This window comes from Rhinatrema bivittatum, chromosome 15 (assembly GCF_901001135.1).
Source record: "Rhinatrema bivittatum chromosome 15, aRhiBiv1.1, whole genome shotgun sequence".
Lineage (NCBI taxonomy): Eukaryota > Metazoa > Chordata > Amphibia > Gymnophiona > Rhinatrematidae > Rhinatrema > Rhinatrema bivittatum.
In genome coordinates, this window is record NC_042629.1 from 37,472,716 (window position 1) to 37,491,662 (window position 18,947).

At 49.5% G+C, this 18,947-nt stretch overlaps 1 protein-coding gene across 5 annotated transcripts in view; it reads left to right on the forward strand.

Moving 5' to 3' along the window:
* The window catches only part of ATP6V1A (ATPase H+ transporting V1 subunit A), a 132,033-nt gene that overhangs the window by 84,399 nt on the left and 28,687 nt on the right, over positions 1–18,947 (forward strand). For all 5 annotated transcript variants that reach the window (XM_029579341.1, XM_029579342.1, XM_029579344.1 and 2 more), the window contains 4 exons: positions 1,339–1,453; positions 1,800–1,863; positions 2,247–2,450; positions 13,919–14,013. In XM_029579341.1, the coding sequence (XP_029435201.1) occupies positions 1,339–1,453; positions 1,800–1,863; positions 2,247–2,450; positions 13,919–14,013 (478 nt within the window). The remainder of the gene's footprint in view (positions 1–1,338; positions 1,454–1,799; positions 1,864–2,246; positions 2,451–13,918; positions 14,014–18,947) is intronic.

The following is an 18,947-nucleotide window of genomic DNA, read 5'->3' on the forward strand; positions in this document are numbered from 1 at the left end:
AAACAGGATTTCATTACATTGGCAAAAGCCTTTTGCAGGAGAGTTTTTTTTAACCAGAGCCTCCAGTTTCTTGTGAGATTTTTCAAAATTCTGCTGCAAACATGTGGCAAATTATGCAAAATTTTGCCTATATTTCCAATTTCAATTTTTTTTTACTTTATACAAATTTGTGTGTTTGACATTTCTATGCCTAGTTAATTTATTTGATTCTTTAGGCAAGGGATCTTAGTGATTGGTGCTGGGGCTGAACTTTGCGGCCCTTACCATGGCCGCAAAATCACAGGAGACTAAGGGTCCTGGTTGTAACACAGCTGTTACATTAAAATGGATAACTTTGTATCTTATTTGTAGTTAAGGGGCAATTTTCAAAAGGTCGCATGGTTGCAGACGCTGCAGGTGTATTTAATGCACGTACTTCATGCACGTTTTCAAAGGCAAATGACTCTTGTAGTTTCTGTTTGATAATTGGCAAGTGCAAAGAATTGTGTTCAGAGCACCTGTGGGTCATTTGCGCCTGCTTTTTATGTAGGAGGCAGAGAAAATCAAATGTTTCCTCCCCTCACCTAACACGCCCCACGGGACAGCCTCCTTTTCCTGCAGCTAAAAGTAATGCGCAATGGAACCATAACCACCACTTCTAACTGTATTTGAGGACAGCAAGTTTCAGCCAAGTTACATGGTTAAATACCTTTTTGAAAACTGCTCTCGTAAGTTTTGCATAGCAGGTTATAATGTTGGCACTAATGGCCTCTGTAAGCAGACGTTTCATGCAATGTCCTTGGCTTGGTCTCGGGTTCTCTGCTCTTTCCTCCAGGTCATGAATTGTCAGGAAATGGCCTCTTTCTGAAGGTGATCTGGCAAATACTCACCTAATGAACACTGGTTTTAGCTGTGAGTTTTAAGCCTGTCTGCCTCTGACAAACTAACAGCTAGAACCAGTGTTCATTAGGTGGGTATTTTCCAGGAGGCAGGGTTTGATGGATCGCATTTCAGAATTTTACAGATTCTGGGAAAACTTGTACAAATGACTACATTCACAGTTCAGTTTTGGACTCACATCGTGATTCTCTAAATCTTTATTTTTCAAATGTTTTATCCCTGCAGGAAAATACCCAGATAGGCAGTGAGGTTTATGGCTGTGATTTTAAAGTAGCCATTTTTTAAGCTGTTCCTCTACTTAAGAATGGATCTAGATTATCTGTATTCCTTAGTGGAAATGACCACCCCCTCCCCCCAGTGCTGTGATTTGTAGCCATGTTTTGTTTTTTTCTGCCTGTGTGTGAGGCCTGACCACTGAATCCATGGATCTGACTTCCCCATTTTTCTGTCTCTGTGCAGACAGTGGTTATCCTGCGTACCTCGGAGCCCGTCTGGCTTCTTTCTACGAGCGAGCCGGTCGAGTGAAGTGTCTAGGGAACCCCGAGAGGGAAGGCAGCGTCAGCATCGTAGGGGCGTAAGTGCATCCTTTTGCATTGTCTGTCCTCACCTTTTTTCTTGGGCATAATCTTAGAAAAAGTAGTTGTCTGATCTGAACAACTCTGCCCTCCTCCCCCCCGCCCCCCCCCCCCCCCCCCCCCCCCCCCCCCCCCCGGTCCTATTTTGGGCCACAAGTTTGTGTTTTTGCTGCTGTTGGCAACTCATCCTGACATAAATTGCACTTCTAATTCTACAAGCAAATATATATTGATTCTTTATATTTCTTTGTTAAACTGAATAGTCTTCTCCTTTCCTTCATTTGAAACATACAGAAAAAGAGAGAGATTATATATAATTTTTAATGGTTTTGCCTGTCTTTTCAGTGTGTCTCCCCCTGGTGGTGATTTCTCTGACCCTGTTACATCGGCCACTCTCGGTATTGTTCAGGTACGATTTTATCCTGGCACATACTTTTCAGCCTGTGAAACGTATGCAGCACTGCAGTTTGAGGCTTTTATTTGACATCAGAATTTTCATCAATGTCTCAAAGTATGCTGTGAACCTTTTTTTTAATGGATTGCTGTGCCAGCCAGCTAAAAGTGTACAAGAGGCTGTATTTGGTTTTGAACCCCAGTGGGTATGCATGCATGCATTTAGTTTCTTCCTGTCACTTCTTTAAATAGACTATTCCACAGATTCGCTGCATTCTGTTAAATACAGTAGTGATTGAACCTCTTGTCCACAAGCACGCACACATTTCAAGCTGTGCCAGTAAAAAAAAAAAAAAAAAAAGCTGAATGCCATCCTAATGCGTGGCTCGTATGTTGCAGGTGTTCTGGGGTCTGGATAAGAAGCTGGCTCAGCGGAAGCACTTCCCCTCTGTGAACTGGCTGATTAGCTACAGCAAGTACACGCGTGCCCTGGATGAATACTATGACAAGCACTTCCCTGAGTTTGTCCCACTGAGGACCAAAGCCAAGGAGATCCTGCAGGAGGAGGAGGACTTGGCTGAGATTGTGCAGCTTGTGGGAAAGGTGAAATTCACAAACAGCCCTCGAGGGCCATGGTTGGAGAGGGGAGGTGGGAGGAACAACAGAAATGGACCAAGCAGAGAGAAGTTGGTTTTTGATTACTAGTTGGGATTATGCTGCAATGATAACCAACTGTGTCAGCTCCTGTCTATACTGCTGAGACCAGAAGAAAACAGTGGGTAGACCTGATGGATGTGAACCACCCCTGCCCTCTTATCAGTCTTGTTGGGGGGTGGGGAGGTTGCCTTGGGGAAGAGTGAGCAACCCCTCAGCCTCCCCTGTCAGGTTTACTTGGAATCAGTACACAATATCCCAAACAAGGGAAATGTATGACGCAAAACGAATATTATCTCAAAAATCATTTTTTTTTTTTTTTGTATATATTACATCTGATTTAAATAATTCTTACAGAACCATTTCCCCAAAGAATACAATTTCCAAATTTAAAAACTGATCACACTATATACCACCACCCACCACATCTAATCAAAATGCACATCACACACATCTTCATGTATTCATACACATACATATAAAGTAATTTAACCCCAAACAATTCTGACAGAGATTCCATCCTTTTAAACACTATTTCTTGTAAGAGATATACACCAACCCAAATGTATACAAATAAGACTGCGCTGCAATACACAATTCTTTCACATCAAAAACATCTTTTAAAAAAAACGTAGTTTCAAAAAAATCAAATCCTTTAAGGATAATCCTTTTTCATGCTTTCCTCAAAATGCATGAGGAATGAAAAGCAAATCTCGGAGTCTTATAATTCAAAAAGGTTCCATCGACTATGTTTAAAAGACATTAAGGTCTTTCCCATTTACTTGATTTCAGTTTGCATGTCCACAAGAAATTCAATCATCCATCAAATAAAGCAGTTCTCAGTCCTTTGAAGAAACCAACATAAATTGAATTGGAACAGTAGCAAAAATTCAATTGAGATAATATCACCCAATATAATATAAGCTCATAAATTTCAACTTAATTTTCAGAAGGGTACAGCCTGGCCATCTGTCGAATGATCAAACTTTTAACCCGACATGTTTCGCCTCGGTGGCTTCTTCGGGAGCATAATTGATATAAACCAAAATCCCCTGTGATGGGTTCACTAAAAATAAAATACCACCATTAAAGGTCAATAGTATTATATATTATACATAAATTATCCCCAAGGACACCCCATCAATACTTTAAACATTTTTTAAAAATAAAACATACACTCACTTTGGTTACTGAAGACCAGTTCTCAAACACTGCTGACGCCATCATTCAAATGCACAGAGTATACAAAACATGATTTAAATACACATTATAAGACTCAAATCCACCAATGTGATGAAAAAGGAAAACATCTCATTTCCAGCCAACCAAAACTTAAAGAAACACGCCCCACTCCATTCTATTATTTAGGCCTTCAGGACTCATAGAGCCCAATTCAAATATCCATTTTTGTTCATGATGGAGGAGAAATCGATCAACATTTTCTCCATGTGAAAAAGAAACCTGTTGTATTACAAAAAAGCTCTAATCGCTAATTTGATGGCCTTGGCTTTACCAGTGAGATTTATTTATTTATTTTTTTATCGAGTTTTATATACAGTCATTCCATTTCACCATCACAACGGTTTACAAAGTATCGATTCTCAGTAATTAAACATTTGTTAAAAAGGCTTTTCCGTCAACTAGTAAAAGGACAAGAAGACTTTCTTGGGATTGTTTTAATATAGTCTGGTGTCTTCTAGTGAAGTCATTTCGGTGTAGTGTCAATAAGGGTTTTGGTAGGCTTTTGTAAACAGCCAAGTTTTTAGCTCTTTTTTGAAAGTTTTTAAATTTTGTTGCGTTCTCAGTTCTGTTGGGAGGGAGTTCCACAGTTCGGGGCTTCCTAGGGATATGGCTCTTTTCCTAGTTGTTATGAGTTTGTGACGGGTTGGTGGGATTTTTAGTAGGCCTTTGTTCGTTGATCAGAGATTTCTGTTTGGAGAGTGGAGTTTTATGTATGTGCTGAGCCAATTTTTGTTTTTACTCCATATTACTCCAACTCTTATTTCTCCACACTGGCTCCCAATAATATTTTGTATTCAACCCCTGTATATTTGGGAGCCAGTGTGGAGAAATGAGAGTTGGAGTAATATGATCAAATTTTCTTGTTCCTGTGAGTTTTCTGGTGGCTGTATTTTGTAGGATTTGTAGCAGTCGTGTGGTGGTGAGAGGTATGTTGAACAGCAGTGAGTTGCAGTAGTCTAGGTTGGAGAAGATGAGTAGTTGAAGTACTGTTCTGAAATCATTGGGTAATGTCAACAGTGCTTCCATATGGTTACACCGGATTGAACTACAGTGTTCAGCGATTCTTATCCTGCCTGCTCGAACTGTTTTCCCCACATAGATGCAGTGACAAGGACATATAATAATATATACTACCTGCGAAGAAGCACAGGTGGTCTGAGCACGCGAGTATACGTTTTTTGAAATTGCATGTACAAATGAATCTATATTTAAAGATAAATGACAAACCTTACAATGACCACAACTTTGATGCCAACCACTCCTATAGAGGGATCTCTGTATACTTTTGGATTGCTGTAAATCTCTTTTGACAAATAGTGTTTAAAAGTGTGGGATTTCCATCAGAATTGTTTGGGGTTAAATTGCTTTGTATGTATGTGTATGAATGCATGAAGAATGATTTGTGTGATGTGTATTTTGACTAGATTTGTCGAATATTGTGTTATAGTGTGATAAGTTGTTTTTAAATTTGAAAATTGTATTCTTTGGGAAAATGGTTTTGTGAATATTCTGTAACACAACACTGCAAATCCTACAGTCATAAGTCTGCGCTCAGGATGAAATTTGCTCAAGGCAAAGCGAGCTGATAATATACTGTATCCCTTCTGAAAAAGAATTAGACAATTAAAAATAAGCTACTGAAATGTATTCTTAGTACAGGCTCAGCCTAGGATTCCTCTGTTCCCTGAGTCCAGTCAGTAGATGTCACTGTTGAACTATGGCTGAGACTCCCTGCTCCCCCAGGGACTGTGAACGCAGCGTTCACAGTCCATTGCATCCCTAGCCCTGGCTAGCCTGAGGAGCAGGTGCCATGCCCAACAATCAGATCCAGGTCTTTTGCATAGAAGCATGCAGTGCAGCCACTGGGCCAGCCCAGTTTGACTTCTAAGAGATGTTCTGTGATTGTAAACTATCAGCCCAGCTGAGGATGGAGAAATCTGGAAAACCAGGAGACTCTTTGGTTTGTTTATTGGGTTTCCTTGTGTAAGAACAGCTCATGAGGGGAGGTGCTTTATTTTCCAGAGTAGTAGGGGAGTTTGGCCATTTAGTACCAGTTGCTGGTCTTTTGAATGTATTGTAAATCACGTGGCCACATAGCCAATCACATTGCTGGCACACCTCCTATTTCTAATTGCACACAGCAATGATGTAAAGCATGGGAACAGCAACTGGACTGATCCACAGGAGACCGTGAGGGAATACCCACAATGCACCTTTTTTAAATTTAAAAAAAAAACAAAAAAACTACAAAAGAACACCTAGAATTGTAAAATTGGTAGGTGCCAGGTAATAGATTAAGATGTACTGAAGCTGGTACATCTTATTGTATCAGTGTCATGCTGTCAGCAAGCATGTTCATTGTGACACTCGTACATTATGCTGGAGCCTCTGCTATATATTTTATTGGCATGATAATACCAAACACCCTATGCCTGGGATGAGAAAAGCTTCAACATTTATGTAGCATATTTTTTGTATTATGAAGCAAACAAAGAAAATGGAAACGTGACATTTAACCAGTATATAGCTTCAGTAGTTACATGCTAGTAAGTAGATATACTAAAGAGATAAAGTGATGTGGGCAGACTGCACGTCCTCTGTGCCTTACCAGGGTCGTCATAAGAGGATTCTAATAGGCAGAAAAAGACCAAATGCCCATTCAGTCTGCCACTTGTTCCTGTTCACTTTGAAAGGACATTACCCCTCATGGTAACAAAACTGGCAAGTAAATTATATGTACAGTTGCACACACTGCTGCCACTGTTTTGAGGCCATCCTAAAGCAGCCTGTAGCTAACACACAGGTCTATCCAGTACCGAGCGGTAGGAAGAGCTGCGTTAGTGCCCAGGGCACCCGCGGTTGCCGCACGCACAGTGCAGCTCACCTACTGCTCGATCCTGAACACTAATTTTATGTAAATGTAAACCGCGTCCGTGAAGCCTTAGGCCCGCGCAACCCATTTTACTGGATAGAGCGCCTATACAGTATCCTGGGTGCGCGGGCCTAACGCTTCACGCCACGCTGGTATCTGTCATTTCAAATGTCATTTGAAATGACAGATACCAGGAAGTCGGGTCCGATCGGATGCAAAAGTAAGTTGCTTCGCCGCTGTCATCTCTCTCCCCTCCTCCCGAAGCAGGGCGCGAAAAGCAGCCTTGCTCCGGGAGGAGGGGAGAGAGATGACAGCGGCGAAGCAACTTACTTTTGCATCCGATCAGACCCGACAGCGGTGAACCAAAAAAAAAAAAGCGAAAAAACCAAAAGGTAACCCTGACCCGACCCGACTTACTTTTGCAGCCGTCCGGCCACCTGTAGAAGATATCGTTGCTCCCCTGCCCCCTGCTCCCCTGCCCCTCCCCTGGAAGATGGCTGCCAGCACGGGGGAAAGCGGCCCCTGTGCATTCAATTGGCTGCTCAAGACGTGACTGTCTCTTCTTCCCTCCTCCCGGAGCAGGCTGCTTTTCGCGCCCTGCTCCGGGAGGAGGGAAGAGTGAAGCGGCGAAGCAACTTACTTTTTGCTTTTGGTTTTTTCGCTTTTTTTTGCTTCGGGAGGAGGGGAGAGGACTGGAGCTGCCCCGGAGACCGGCACCCATGATTGCGGCCGGGGCAGGTGAGCGAGGGCTGGGGGGAAAGTTTGCCACCTACCCTTACCCCTGCCTCTACCGCAGGGGTCAGGGTAGGCGGTAAGTTAGCAGGTTAAACGCGTGACAAAACGGCAGGGAAAGATAGCGATAGTCGGGGCGCGGGTTACGGGATGCTAGGGAATAGCTAATTCGCTCGTTTGCATGCAATATGCATGCCGCGTGCGGAAGGGGTTGGCCGGGGATTTTAGGACGCGGTAGGAGTAGGTTATAGTGGATTCGGGATCGCAGGAAGGGATAACGCGGCCGGAAAGTGAGTAAAACGCGGCTTAGGAGCAGGGTAAACGCGGCCGCACTTTACAGGATAGACCTGTTTCTGAATTCTTGAATGGCAAACAAGTTCCCTATACGTACAAGGATCAATCCAGAGAAGTGGGTTGTGTATCCCTACCAGCAGGTGGAGTCAGGGAAGAATTAGAACTTTGGGCACTGCTACATAACGAGAGTGCCACCTGCAGTCCCTCAGTATTTCTCTGACTCCAGGAGCTGGAAGACAGGCACCTGCAGTCTTAGTTAATTTTTCAGTTTAGTTAGATTTTTTTCTCCGGGTTTTTTCCTTCAGGATTGCTTCCTGAGGTGTTAGGCACCTTCGTGGGCCATCCCTCAGTCGAAGCCGGATGTCCTGGGGGTTGGTTACCTCAGTCTGGGTTTCGTCCAGACCAGGGGCTCCTGGTTACTCACCTCTGTGGCTGCTCCCCCAAACCTCCTCTTAGGTTTCGAGCTGAGGTAAGGAGTCTGGTTGGGACAGCCAGCCTTTCAGGCACTCCGGGGTGTTTGGCAGCCCTTCGGCCCCCTTTCCCTCTACTTCCGGGGCTCCAGGTTGCTCTGAAGGGACGGGGTAAGTGTTTTCTTCGCCGGCCAGTTTTTGGCGCGGCTCACCGCGCTCGGCAGCACAACCCGTTGCAATGGGCCTGTCGGCATTTTTTTTTCTATTTTTTCCGTTCCTCCCCTCAGCTCCTGGGCCACGTGGCTGCGCGTTTTTTTTTCCAAGGGGCCCTCTCTTTCTCTCCGCGCTCTATTAGGCGTGTGGACGCGAAGGCAGAATTTAGTTTTGTTTTTTCCCTCCCTTATCCCTCCTAGGGATGGAGAGTTCATCAGACCCTGAGCCCTTCCCCCAGGCGGGGGGGTCTTCATGCCGAGGCTCAAGGGAGGAGGGGATCCCCTCCAGTCTTAGCCCTTGTGGTGGAGGTCAGCGCTGGGGACTGGGTGAACCGGCTTCTCAGGATCCCATTCTGGCAGATAGAGACCCGGAGGGGTTTTTGCCGGAGATTGTCTTGTTAATACACCAGGCTTTCCTGGCCAGAAAGCAGGCGGGCTTCAGGAGGCAAATTAAGTCAGTGGGTCTTTCCGAGCCGCCGTTCAAGAAGGGTCAACTCGAACAGCAGGCCCGCAGGGGAAGTGATGGTCCCCAGGGGCCGTAGACCCCCTCCCCCACCCTCCAGAGTTCCAGATCCGGGTTCGGCTCAGGTTCCGGATTTGGTTCCTGATCTTGGGGACCCTGATTAAGATGCTGCAGATGATGATGATTTGCCACCCACAGAAGGGGATGATCCCAGCGAGGTCTGCCTTTTTAAGCGGGAGGAGCTACGACCCCTTATTCCTCAGATGTTGGAAGTTCTGGGGCTTAAGATCTCTCAGGAAGAATCAGATAGTGATGGGGTTAACCCGGTTCTTGACGGAATACGGGGGCCCACTTTGTCCTTTCCACTGCCTAAAAAGGTTCGCAAGCTGGTGACCCGCGAGTGGGATGCACCGGACACAGGGCTCAAGGTGGGCAGAGCTATGGCTAAGCTCTATCCTCTTTCAACAGATGTCTTGGATCTTCTGAAAATTCCGAAGGTGGATGCAGTGGTTTCGGCTGTGACAAAGACCACTATTCTGGTAGTGGGTGCTGCCACTTTAAAAGATATGCAGGATCATAAGCTGGAGATCCAGTTGAAGCGAGTCTTTGAAGTGGCTGCATTGAGTCTTTGGGCCACGATCTGCGCCAGCCTCATGCAGAGGGCATGTTTGTGCTGAGTTCAGGCCTCTAACATCACTACAGGAGCTGGCAGTGGTGCTGCCTTGGAGGGCGCTTGTTTGGAGACTGGCATTGTGTATGTAGCAGATGTGCTTTACGACTTAGTGCGAACTTCAGCGCACAGCAGGGTTTCTGTAGTGGCTGCGTGCTGACTGCTATGGCTGCGCAATTGGTCAGCGAATTTGTCTTCAAAATCTCAGCTGTGTAACCTCCCGTTTAAGGGTAAGCTCCTGTTCGGTGAGGAAATGGAGCAGTTGGTAAAGCTACTCGGAGAATCTAAGGGGCATAAGTTGCCGGAAGATAAAAGGCCCACCAGAAAGGTGTTTCCTTCGCGGCCGCGTTTTTGGGATTCACGCCGATTTCGTTCCGGCAGTTATTCCTCGCCTTCCACGTCTAAGCAGACCTCAGGACGGCAACAGTCCTTTCGAGAGGGGGTCATCGTCCCAGCCGGGATTCTGGACACCTCAGGACAGGAGGTAGTAAACCCTCCCAATGAAGCCTCGAGTCCCCATTCCGTCGTCGAAGCTGTCGGGGGCAGATTGTCCAGCTTTTACACGGAATGGGCAAGGATCACCTCAGACCGTTGGGTCCTGGAGGTGATCAGAGAAGGCTACGCTCTAGAGTTTTCACATCCCGTGCAGGAGGTGTTCGTGGAGTCCCGCGTGGCCTCGCGCAGCAAGCAGGAAGCGGTACGGGAGGCCCTGCAGCGCCTGATCCAGCTACAGGCCATTGTCCCGGTTCCGGAGGCAGAAGAGGGTCAGGGACGTTACTCTGTTTACTTTGTGGTTCCCAAAAAGGAGGGCACGTTTCGTCCCATCCTAGACCTACAGAAGGTGAACCGTTGTCTCTGAATCTCTCGTTTTCGCATGGAAACCCTGCGGACGGTACTGGCTGCTGTTCGGACGTGGGAGTTCCTTGCGTCCCTGGATCTTATGGAGGCTTATCTGCATATTCCAATATGGCTATGTCACCAGAGGTTTCTATGCTTCAAGGTCTTGGGACAACACTTCCAGTTTCAGGCCCTTCCATTTGGTCTGGCGATGGCTCCTCAAACTTTCACCAAAGTCATAGTGGTGGTAGCAGCCTTCCTTCGCAAGCAGGGGATTCTGGTCCATCCATACCTGGACGACTGGCTGATTCGCGCCAAGACCAGGGAGAACTGCGAAAGATCGGTTCGCATCGTGATGTTCACCTTGAGATCGCTTGGATGGGTCATCAGTCTTCAGAAGAGACACCTGGAACCCACCCAAGAGCTGACCTATTTGGGAGCCCGTTTCGATACCTTGCGAGGCAGAGTCTTTCTGGCGTTGGACCGGGTAGCCAGGTTGCAGAGCCAGATACAGACGCTTCTTCTCAGACAAACACCCACTGTGTGGCATCATCTGCAAGTGCTGGGATCCATGGCGCCACCTTAGTCTTGGTTCCGTGGGCGTTCGCCCACTTATGTCCGCTACAGCATGCGCTGTTGTCACGGTGGAGTCTGGTGTCGGAGCAGTTCTACCTACCCTTGTCTCTGCTTCCAGAGTCCAAAGCCTGTCTGTCATGGTGGCTTTCGCACGACAATCTGGAGAAGGGGGTGAATTTGAACCCACCGAATTGGCTGATAGTCTCCACTGATGCAAGTCTGTCAGTTTGGGGAGCTGTGTGGAACACCAGATCCGCCCAAGGGCTTTGGTCTCCAACAGAGGGCTCGTGGTCCATCAATTGTCTCGAGACAAGAGTGGTATGTCTTGCCCTTCAAGCGTTTCTACACTGGATTCAGGGACGCATGGTTTGAGTGTTCTCCGACGATGCGACGACCGTGGCCTACATCAACCAACAGGGCAGGACGAGAAGTCCTGCGGTGGTGCTCAAAGCACGTCTTCTGTTCACTTGGATGGAGCTTCATTTCGGGGGGGAATTGCCACGTCGCAGGTGTGGACAACGTGCAGGCGGATTTTCTCAGCAGACGACAACTCGACACGGGAGAGTGGGAACTGTCTCCCGAAGCATGGAACCGCATTTGTGCCAGATGGGGGGTCCCACAGTTGGATCTGATGGAAACGCGGGAGAATGTGTAGACAGAACACTTCTTTTCGACAGCTGAAGAGCAAGGCTCAGCCGGTCTCGACGCTCTGGTGTGCCCCTGGCCAACGGGGATTCTGTTGTATGCCTTTCCCTTCTGGCCTCTCATCGGTCGGCTTCTCCGTCGCATAGAACTCCACCCCGGAAGGGTGGTGCTGGTGACTCCAGAGTGGCCACACCGCCCATGGTTCGTGGATCTGATTCGCTTGACCCTAGAGGGTCCTTTGCAGCTGGCTCATCTACCGCATCTACTTCGTCAAGGTCCCATCTTTTCGGATCGGGAAGATCGCTTCTCTCTCGCGGCTTGGCTTTTGAGAGGCGACGTTTACGATTGAGTAGTTATTCTGAACAAGTTATTTCCACTTTATTGCAGACAAGACGTCAGTCCATTTCCCTGGCCTATGTGAGGGTATGGAGGCTCTTTGAGACCTGGTGTCATCAGTGCTCTTGCAATCCTTTAACGGTCGAGGTCTCTCTGGTACTGGATTTTCTGCAACAGGGGCTCAAGAAGGGTTTGGCATTCAATTCTCTTCGGGTCCAGGTAGCGGCCTTGGGAGCCTTGCGGGGACAGTTTGCCGGTGATTCGCTTGCAGCACACCCTGACATTGTTCGATTTCTCAAGGGGGTCAAACATTTACGACCTCCCACCCGTGCGGTGTGTCCAGATTGGAGTTTAAATCTTGTATTGCATGTGCTCTGTGGCGCTCCTTTCGAACCTCTACATACCGCTTCCCTGAAAGATCTAACCTTTAAGTCGGTGTTCTTGGTGGCCATTTGCTCGGTGCGTCTGATTTCTGAATTGCAGGCCCTGTCGTGCCGTGACCCTTTTTTGCAGATTCACGACGATAGGGTGACGTTACACACGGTTCCTTCCTTTGTTCCTAAGGTGGTTTCGGCCTTTCATGTTAATCAGACAGTGGAGCTTCCAGAGTTCGTGCAGGATTCCAGGGGGTCGCCTCAAGACAAGGATCTTCTTCTTTTGGATGTGTGCCGGGTCTTATTGTGTTATCTAAAGGTTACCAATGACTTCAGATGCTCTGATCATTTGTTCATTCTTTTTGGGGGTGCAAAGAAAGGGGACAAGGCATCTAAAGCGACCATTTCTCGATGGATTAAAGAGACTATTACTTCAGCATACTTGGTCCGTGGCCGCCAAGTGCCTTTTGGGTCTCCGAGCTCATTCCACCAGGGCTCAGGCTACTTCCTGGGCAGAGTGTCAGTTGCTATCACCACAGGAGATCTGCTGGGTGGCGGTGTGGTCCTCTTTGCATACACTTACTAAGCATTATCTCTTGGACGTTAAGGCCTCTGATGAGGCGTCCTTCGGTGAGAGTGTTCTACGCGTGGGTCTTTCGGTTCCTCTAGCTCCTCCGACTCCGACGAGGAGTTCTGAGAAACCTCCGCCCCCCGGGAGCGAAGGGGCCTGGCTCGAGCCAGCCCCCCCTCCCACGGACCAGGCTTCGGTACCTTCTCCGCCGGAGCCCCAATCTCAGATGCAGGGTTCCCCTGAATTCTCTTTCTGGCAAGGCGCCGGGCTTTAAAAGCTTTATGCATAAGCAAAACGAACTGGGAGTTAAAGGAGGAGTCTGAAGACCCCTCCTCATCACCCCCTTCCTCAGGGGAATCAGCACTTGGTGCCATGGGCCCTGCTGGCCTGTCCTCCCCCGCAGGCCCCCGCTGGGGGGGACAAACGCGGCGGGTCCTCCAACTCTCCGTTGGTCCGCCGGCCCGCGTTAATCTGTGCTGCCCGCGCCGAGAAAATGGCCGCCATGTAGGGTGTAGGGTGTAGGGTGGCTTGGGTACATCCCACTTCTCTGGACTGATCCTTGTACATAATAGGGAAAAGAAAATTGGTTCTTACCTGCTAATTTTCATTCCTGTAGTACCAAGGATCAGTCCAGAGGCCCACCCCTTACTTCAGTTACCAAAAGACCGTGTTGGCTACAATTTGCCTAGTTTTCATAGATCTCCTTTTTTCCAGATTACGATTGTTGGAGCAGTTTTTTTCTAACTGTTTATTTACTAATGTTTCCTTGGGTGACGTGGGGGACAGTGGTTTTTGGTCACCCCTTCGCCCGTTTGTATTGGTTGTTTGGATTGGGTACAGGTCAATACTGAGGGACTGCAGGTGGCACTCTCGTTATGTAGCAGTGCCCAAAGTTCTAATTCTTCCCTGACTCCACCTGCTGGTAGGGATACACAACCCACTTCTCTGGACTGATCCTTGGTACTATAGGAACGAAAATTAGCAGGTAAGAACCAATTTTCTTTCATTCTTTAACTTGATGATTTCCACTTGCCCCTGCTAAATTTGAGCTCTGACCCCCAATTAGTTTGTATGTGTTTGGGGCCTTCATCTCTGCTTTTAAGTTAAACCATATGAAATTTAAAACACACCAGTATAAATGGTCTATGGGCAAAAAAAAAAAAATCTTCTATTTGTTTTCTAGGCATCATTGGCAGAAACGGATAAAATTACCCTGGAGGTAGCCAAGCTGATTAAAGATGATTTCCTGCAGCAAAATGGATACACTCCTTACGACAGGTGAGGAGGGTAACAGCACCTTGTCTTTCCTGTTTTGCTCTGTTGTCTTGAGTGAGGTGGAAAGCTCATAGAATATGAAAGAGAGAGGACTTAAATTGGACATGGCATCATTGCCTCTCTCTAATTTGTTCCCTTCTGGCTGTCATCCAGTCCACTACAAGGCCTGATGGCACCAGCCAGCAAGAATATGTTGGCAGGTTTTCTAGGCTATTGAAATCTTCCTTTCTCATTGTGTGTGACCAGAAGCAGAATGTTATGTTAATTTACATTTCTATTCTGCCTTCCTTGTACCCAGTTCTAACCCAAAGTGATTTAGAAAGGAAAAAAAATAGTACAATAATAATTTTAAAAGTATATTTCCCTGTACGTACCGGGATCAGTCCAGACACCTGGGTTTTGCCCCCCCCTCTAGCAGATGGAGACAGAAGTTTACAAACAAAACTCCGCCTATATCTAGGCTGGTGCCACCTACAGTCTGGCAGTATTCTTCTGTCTCCTAGCAGGTGGAGAGGGTGCAAAACCTACAGTCTATTTAGGGCCTAAGTTTAGGTGTTTAAAAAAAAAAAAAAAAACTAGGTGAAGAGAGAAATTTTGGATCAGAGGTAGGTGTTGTGATTTAGAGGGGAAGGACCGCAGAGGCTTGCCTGCTGGTTCAAGTCCCCGCCTCCCAGGGGAAGATAGGGTCCTGAGGGGACCGTTCCCCCTGGTAGAGGCTGCCGAGGAGTGGGGGAGCCCCACGTACCGGCTTTTCAGGCCTGGGGGTGATACCGGGGGTCCCGGCTCACTCCCCCCAGCCGGCTCCGGATCCGAGGTAAAGTTTTCAAAAAAAAAAAAAGATTCTAAGTTTTTTTTTCTTGTATGTGTGTGCTGTTTGTTAGTTTTTTACTTACTCCCTCGCGGTACCTGGGGTTCGGCAATCAGAGGGGGCTTCGGGGAAAGTTTTTTCTTTTTATCTCGGGCTCTCTCCCCACTCCGCAGCGTTCGAAATGCCCAGGCAGGCTGCTTGCAGAGCCTGCGGGTCCGCGGCAGCGCGGCTGTCGCAAGACAGCCTCTGTTCAAGTTGCGTGGGCGGCGGAGAGGGAGGATCGGCGGTAGCTCCAGGAACTCGGAGGGGTAGGCAGGCGCGCGATGGGTCGTCTCCCGCGGTTTCAGCCTTCTCAGAGAGGTCATCTGCAGCGTCTCCGGGGGCGGCGGCCATTTTGACGGCGGGAACGGCGGCCATTTTCTCGGCGCGGGCAGCACAGATTAACGCGGGCCGGCAGACCAACGGAGAGTTGGAGGACCCGCCGCGTTTGTCCCCCCAGCGGGGGCCTGCGGGGGAGGACAGGCCAGCAGGGCCCATGGCACCAAGTGCTGATTCCCCTGAGGAAGGGGGTGATGAGGAGGGGTCTTCAGACTCCTCCTTTAACTCCCAGTTCGTTTTGCTTATGCATAAAGCTTTTAAAGCCCGGCGCCTTGCCAGAAAGAGAATTCAGGGGAACCCTGCATCTGAGATTGGGGCTCCGGCGGAGAAGGTACCGAAGCCTGGTCCGTGGGAGGGGGGGCTGGCTCGAGCCAGGCCCCTTCGCTCCCGGGGGGCGGAGGTTTCTCAGAACTCCTCGTCGGAGTCGGAGGAGCTAGAGGAGCCGGAGGAGGATCTGGATTTCCCATCCCAGCCCCCGAGGGGGGTTGAGGGGGATGGAGAGCCGGGGGCTAAAGGTTCTGGGGTGCCCCATGGAGCGGAGGGGGATGACCCGAAGGTGGGTCGGTTATTCCATAAGGAGGAGTTAGGACCCCTCATTCCGGAGATCCTGGGGGAGCTGGGGATTCCGCTTCCCCAGGTTGAATCTCGGCTTGGACAGACAGATCCGGTCGTCCTGGGGCTCCGGGGCCCGTCTTCAGCATTCCCGCTACACTTTTCGGCCTCGGATTTACTCTTTAAGGAGTGGGATACTCCGGATTTGGGCCTAAAAGTGGCAAAGGCCATGGGTAAGTTATATCCACTGCCGGAGGACGTTCTGGAGCTCTTGCGCCTGCCAAGGATTGATTCTGTGGTGGCGGCGGTAACAAAAAAGACCACCATCCCAGTGACGGGAGGTATGGCACTGAAGGATATTCAGGATAGGAAGTTGGAAGTTCAGCTTAAGCGCATTTTTGAGGTTTCGGCGTTGGGAATCCGTGCAGTGATTTGTAGTAATTTTTCGTTGAGAGCAGGTCTTCGCTGGGCGCAGCAGCTTTTGGCCAATGAGTCCCTGTCACCGGACGAGGTGCGGCAGGCAAGTCGGTTAGAGGCAGTCATCGCCTACAGTGCCGATGCTTTTTATGATCTGCGCACTTCCGCAAGGACCATGGTTTCCACTGTGGCGGCGCGGCGACTGCTATGGCTCCGCCATTGGGCGGCGGCTGGCACCTCCAAGGCTAGGTTGGGCTCTCTTCCTTTCAAGGGGAAGTTGCTGTTTGGCAAGGAGTTGGAGGACCTTATTGAATCCTTGGGGGAGAATAAGGTGCACCGTCTTCCGGAGGATAGACACCGTTACCGGGGGACTCCAGCATCCCGTCCTCGTTTTCGCGGTGGCCGTAGACCACGGGCGGCTCGGGGATCCAACTCTTCGTTCCGTCACAGTGCTACCCGCCAGCAATCGTATTCTCAGTCCTTTCGCGGGCGCCGTTTCGGCCGTCTGGGAGCCGGTCCAACTGCGCAGGGCGGTAAACCAGCGCAATGATGTGAGGCCGGTCCATTCCCCCGTTCCCAAAATTGGCGGAAGATTAAGCCAGTTTTACGAGGAATGGACCAAAATCACGTCGGATCAGTGGGTGCTAGAGGTGATAAGACACGGCTACGCGTTAGAGTTTTCTTACCGCCCACCTCAGTGCTTCCTGGTGTCGCCTTGCGGGTTTTCAGAAAAGTGTCAGGCGGTAAGAGCGACCTTGGCTCGGCTGCGCGAGCTAGGGGCCGTAGCGCCGGTCCCTCCTGACGAGCTCCGGCAGGGCCGTTATTCCATTTATTTCGTAGTACCCAAGAAGGAGGGAACGTTTCGTCCCATTCTCGATCTGAAGAGTGTCAACAAGTGTCTAAGGGTACCGCGTTTTCGGATGGAAACCTTACGGTCCGTAATCGCGTCAGTGAGGAAGGGGGAGTTTTTGGCTTCTCTGGATCTCACGGAGGCGTACCTTCACATCGGTATTCGGCAGGAGCACCAACAGTTTCTCCGGTTTGCGGTAATGGGGCAGCATTACCAGTTTCAGGCGTTACCCTTTGGACTGGCAACGGCTCCGCGCACGTTCACCAAGATTATGGTGGTGGTGGCGGCGAGACTCCGCGAGGAGGGGCTGTTGGTGCATCCATACTTGGACGATTGGCTGATTCGGGCCAAGTCGAGAGAACTTTGTCATCTGGCGGTCCAGCGAGTTCTGCACCTGTTGCACTCGCTGGGTTGGGTGGTCAATGTAGCCAAGAGCCATCTGGTGCCGTCTCAATCTCTGGAATATTTGGGAGCTTTGTTCGACACGTGTCAAGGCACGGTGTCACTCACGCAGGATCGTATCCTAAAGTTGCAAGCTCAGGTCCAAAGGTTGTTACGCAAACCAACAGCGGTAGTATGGGATTATTTACAGGTCTTGGGCTCTATGAACTCCACCTTGGAGTTAGTTCCATGGGCGTTCGCTCATATGCGTCCCTTGCAGTCAGCGTTGATCTCCCGCTGGCGTCCCGTCTCGGAGGAATTTTTCCTCAGCTTGCCATTGACCCAGGACGCCAGAGACAGCTTGCCGTAGTGGCTCTGCCCGGACAACTTGAGTCGAGGGGTTTCGTTGGAAACTCCATCGTGGACAGTGGTTACCACGGACGCCAGCCTGCTCGGTTGGGGAGCGGTCTGTCTCGGGCAGGCAGTTCAGGGAACATGGTCGGCTCGGGAGGCGTCGTGGTCCATCAATCGGTTGGAAACTCGAGCGGTGCGACTGGCTCTGAGGTTCCTCCCACTTCTACGCGGTCGGTCGGTCCGGATTCTGTCAGACAATGCGACCACGGTAGCTTACATCAATCGGCAGGGGGGAACCAGGAGTCAGCCGGTGGCGGCCGAGGCTCGGTCGTTGATGATATGGGCGGAGGCCCACCTGAGCAGTATTGCGGCTTCCCACATAGCCGGGGTGGAAAACGTCCAGGCGGATTTTCTCAGTCGCCATTGGTTGGATCCCGGAGAGTGGGAGCTTGCGGGAGAAGTCTTCCGACTAATCTGCGATCGGTGGGGCACACCAGTGGTAGATCTGATGGCTACGTTCAAGAATGCGAAAGCTCCCCGGTTTTTTGCTCGCCGACGGGAGACGTCGGCGGAAGGAGTAGACGCGCTGGTGGTGCCGTGGCCGATGGATGTGTTGCTCTACGTGTTTCCTCCGTGGCCGCTCATAGGAAGGGTGCTGAGACGCATAGAGAGGCACCCGGCGGACGTGATCATTGTCGCTCCAGAATGGCCAAGGAGGCCGTGGTTCGCGGATCTACTGAATCTAGCGGTCGAGGAGCCGCTTCGTTTCCCGTTTCTTCCGGACCTCCTACATCAGGGCCCCGTTTGTTTCGACCTGGTCCATCGCTTTTGTCTAGCGGCATGGCTTTTGAGAGGCAGCGTTTGAGATCTAGGGGGTACGCCGAAGCGGTGGTATCTACACTGTTGCGTTCTCGTAAGAAGTCTACGTCCATGTCTTATGTGCGTGTGTGGAGACTTTTTGAGTCTTGGTGTTTGGAGCGCAGCGTAGTGCCTACCCGAGCGACTATCCCGGATATTCTGCTGTTTCTTCAGGACGGGTTATCCAAGGGGCTTTCCTGTAGTTCCTTGAGGGTTCAAGTAGCGGCGTTAGGTTCCTTCCGAGGTCGGGTGCATGGTGCTTCAGTGGCGGCGCATCTGGATGTAGTGCGTTTTCTTCGGGGGGGCGAAGCATTTGCGCCCTTCGTTTCGACAGCCGTG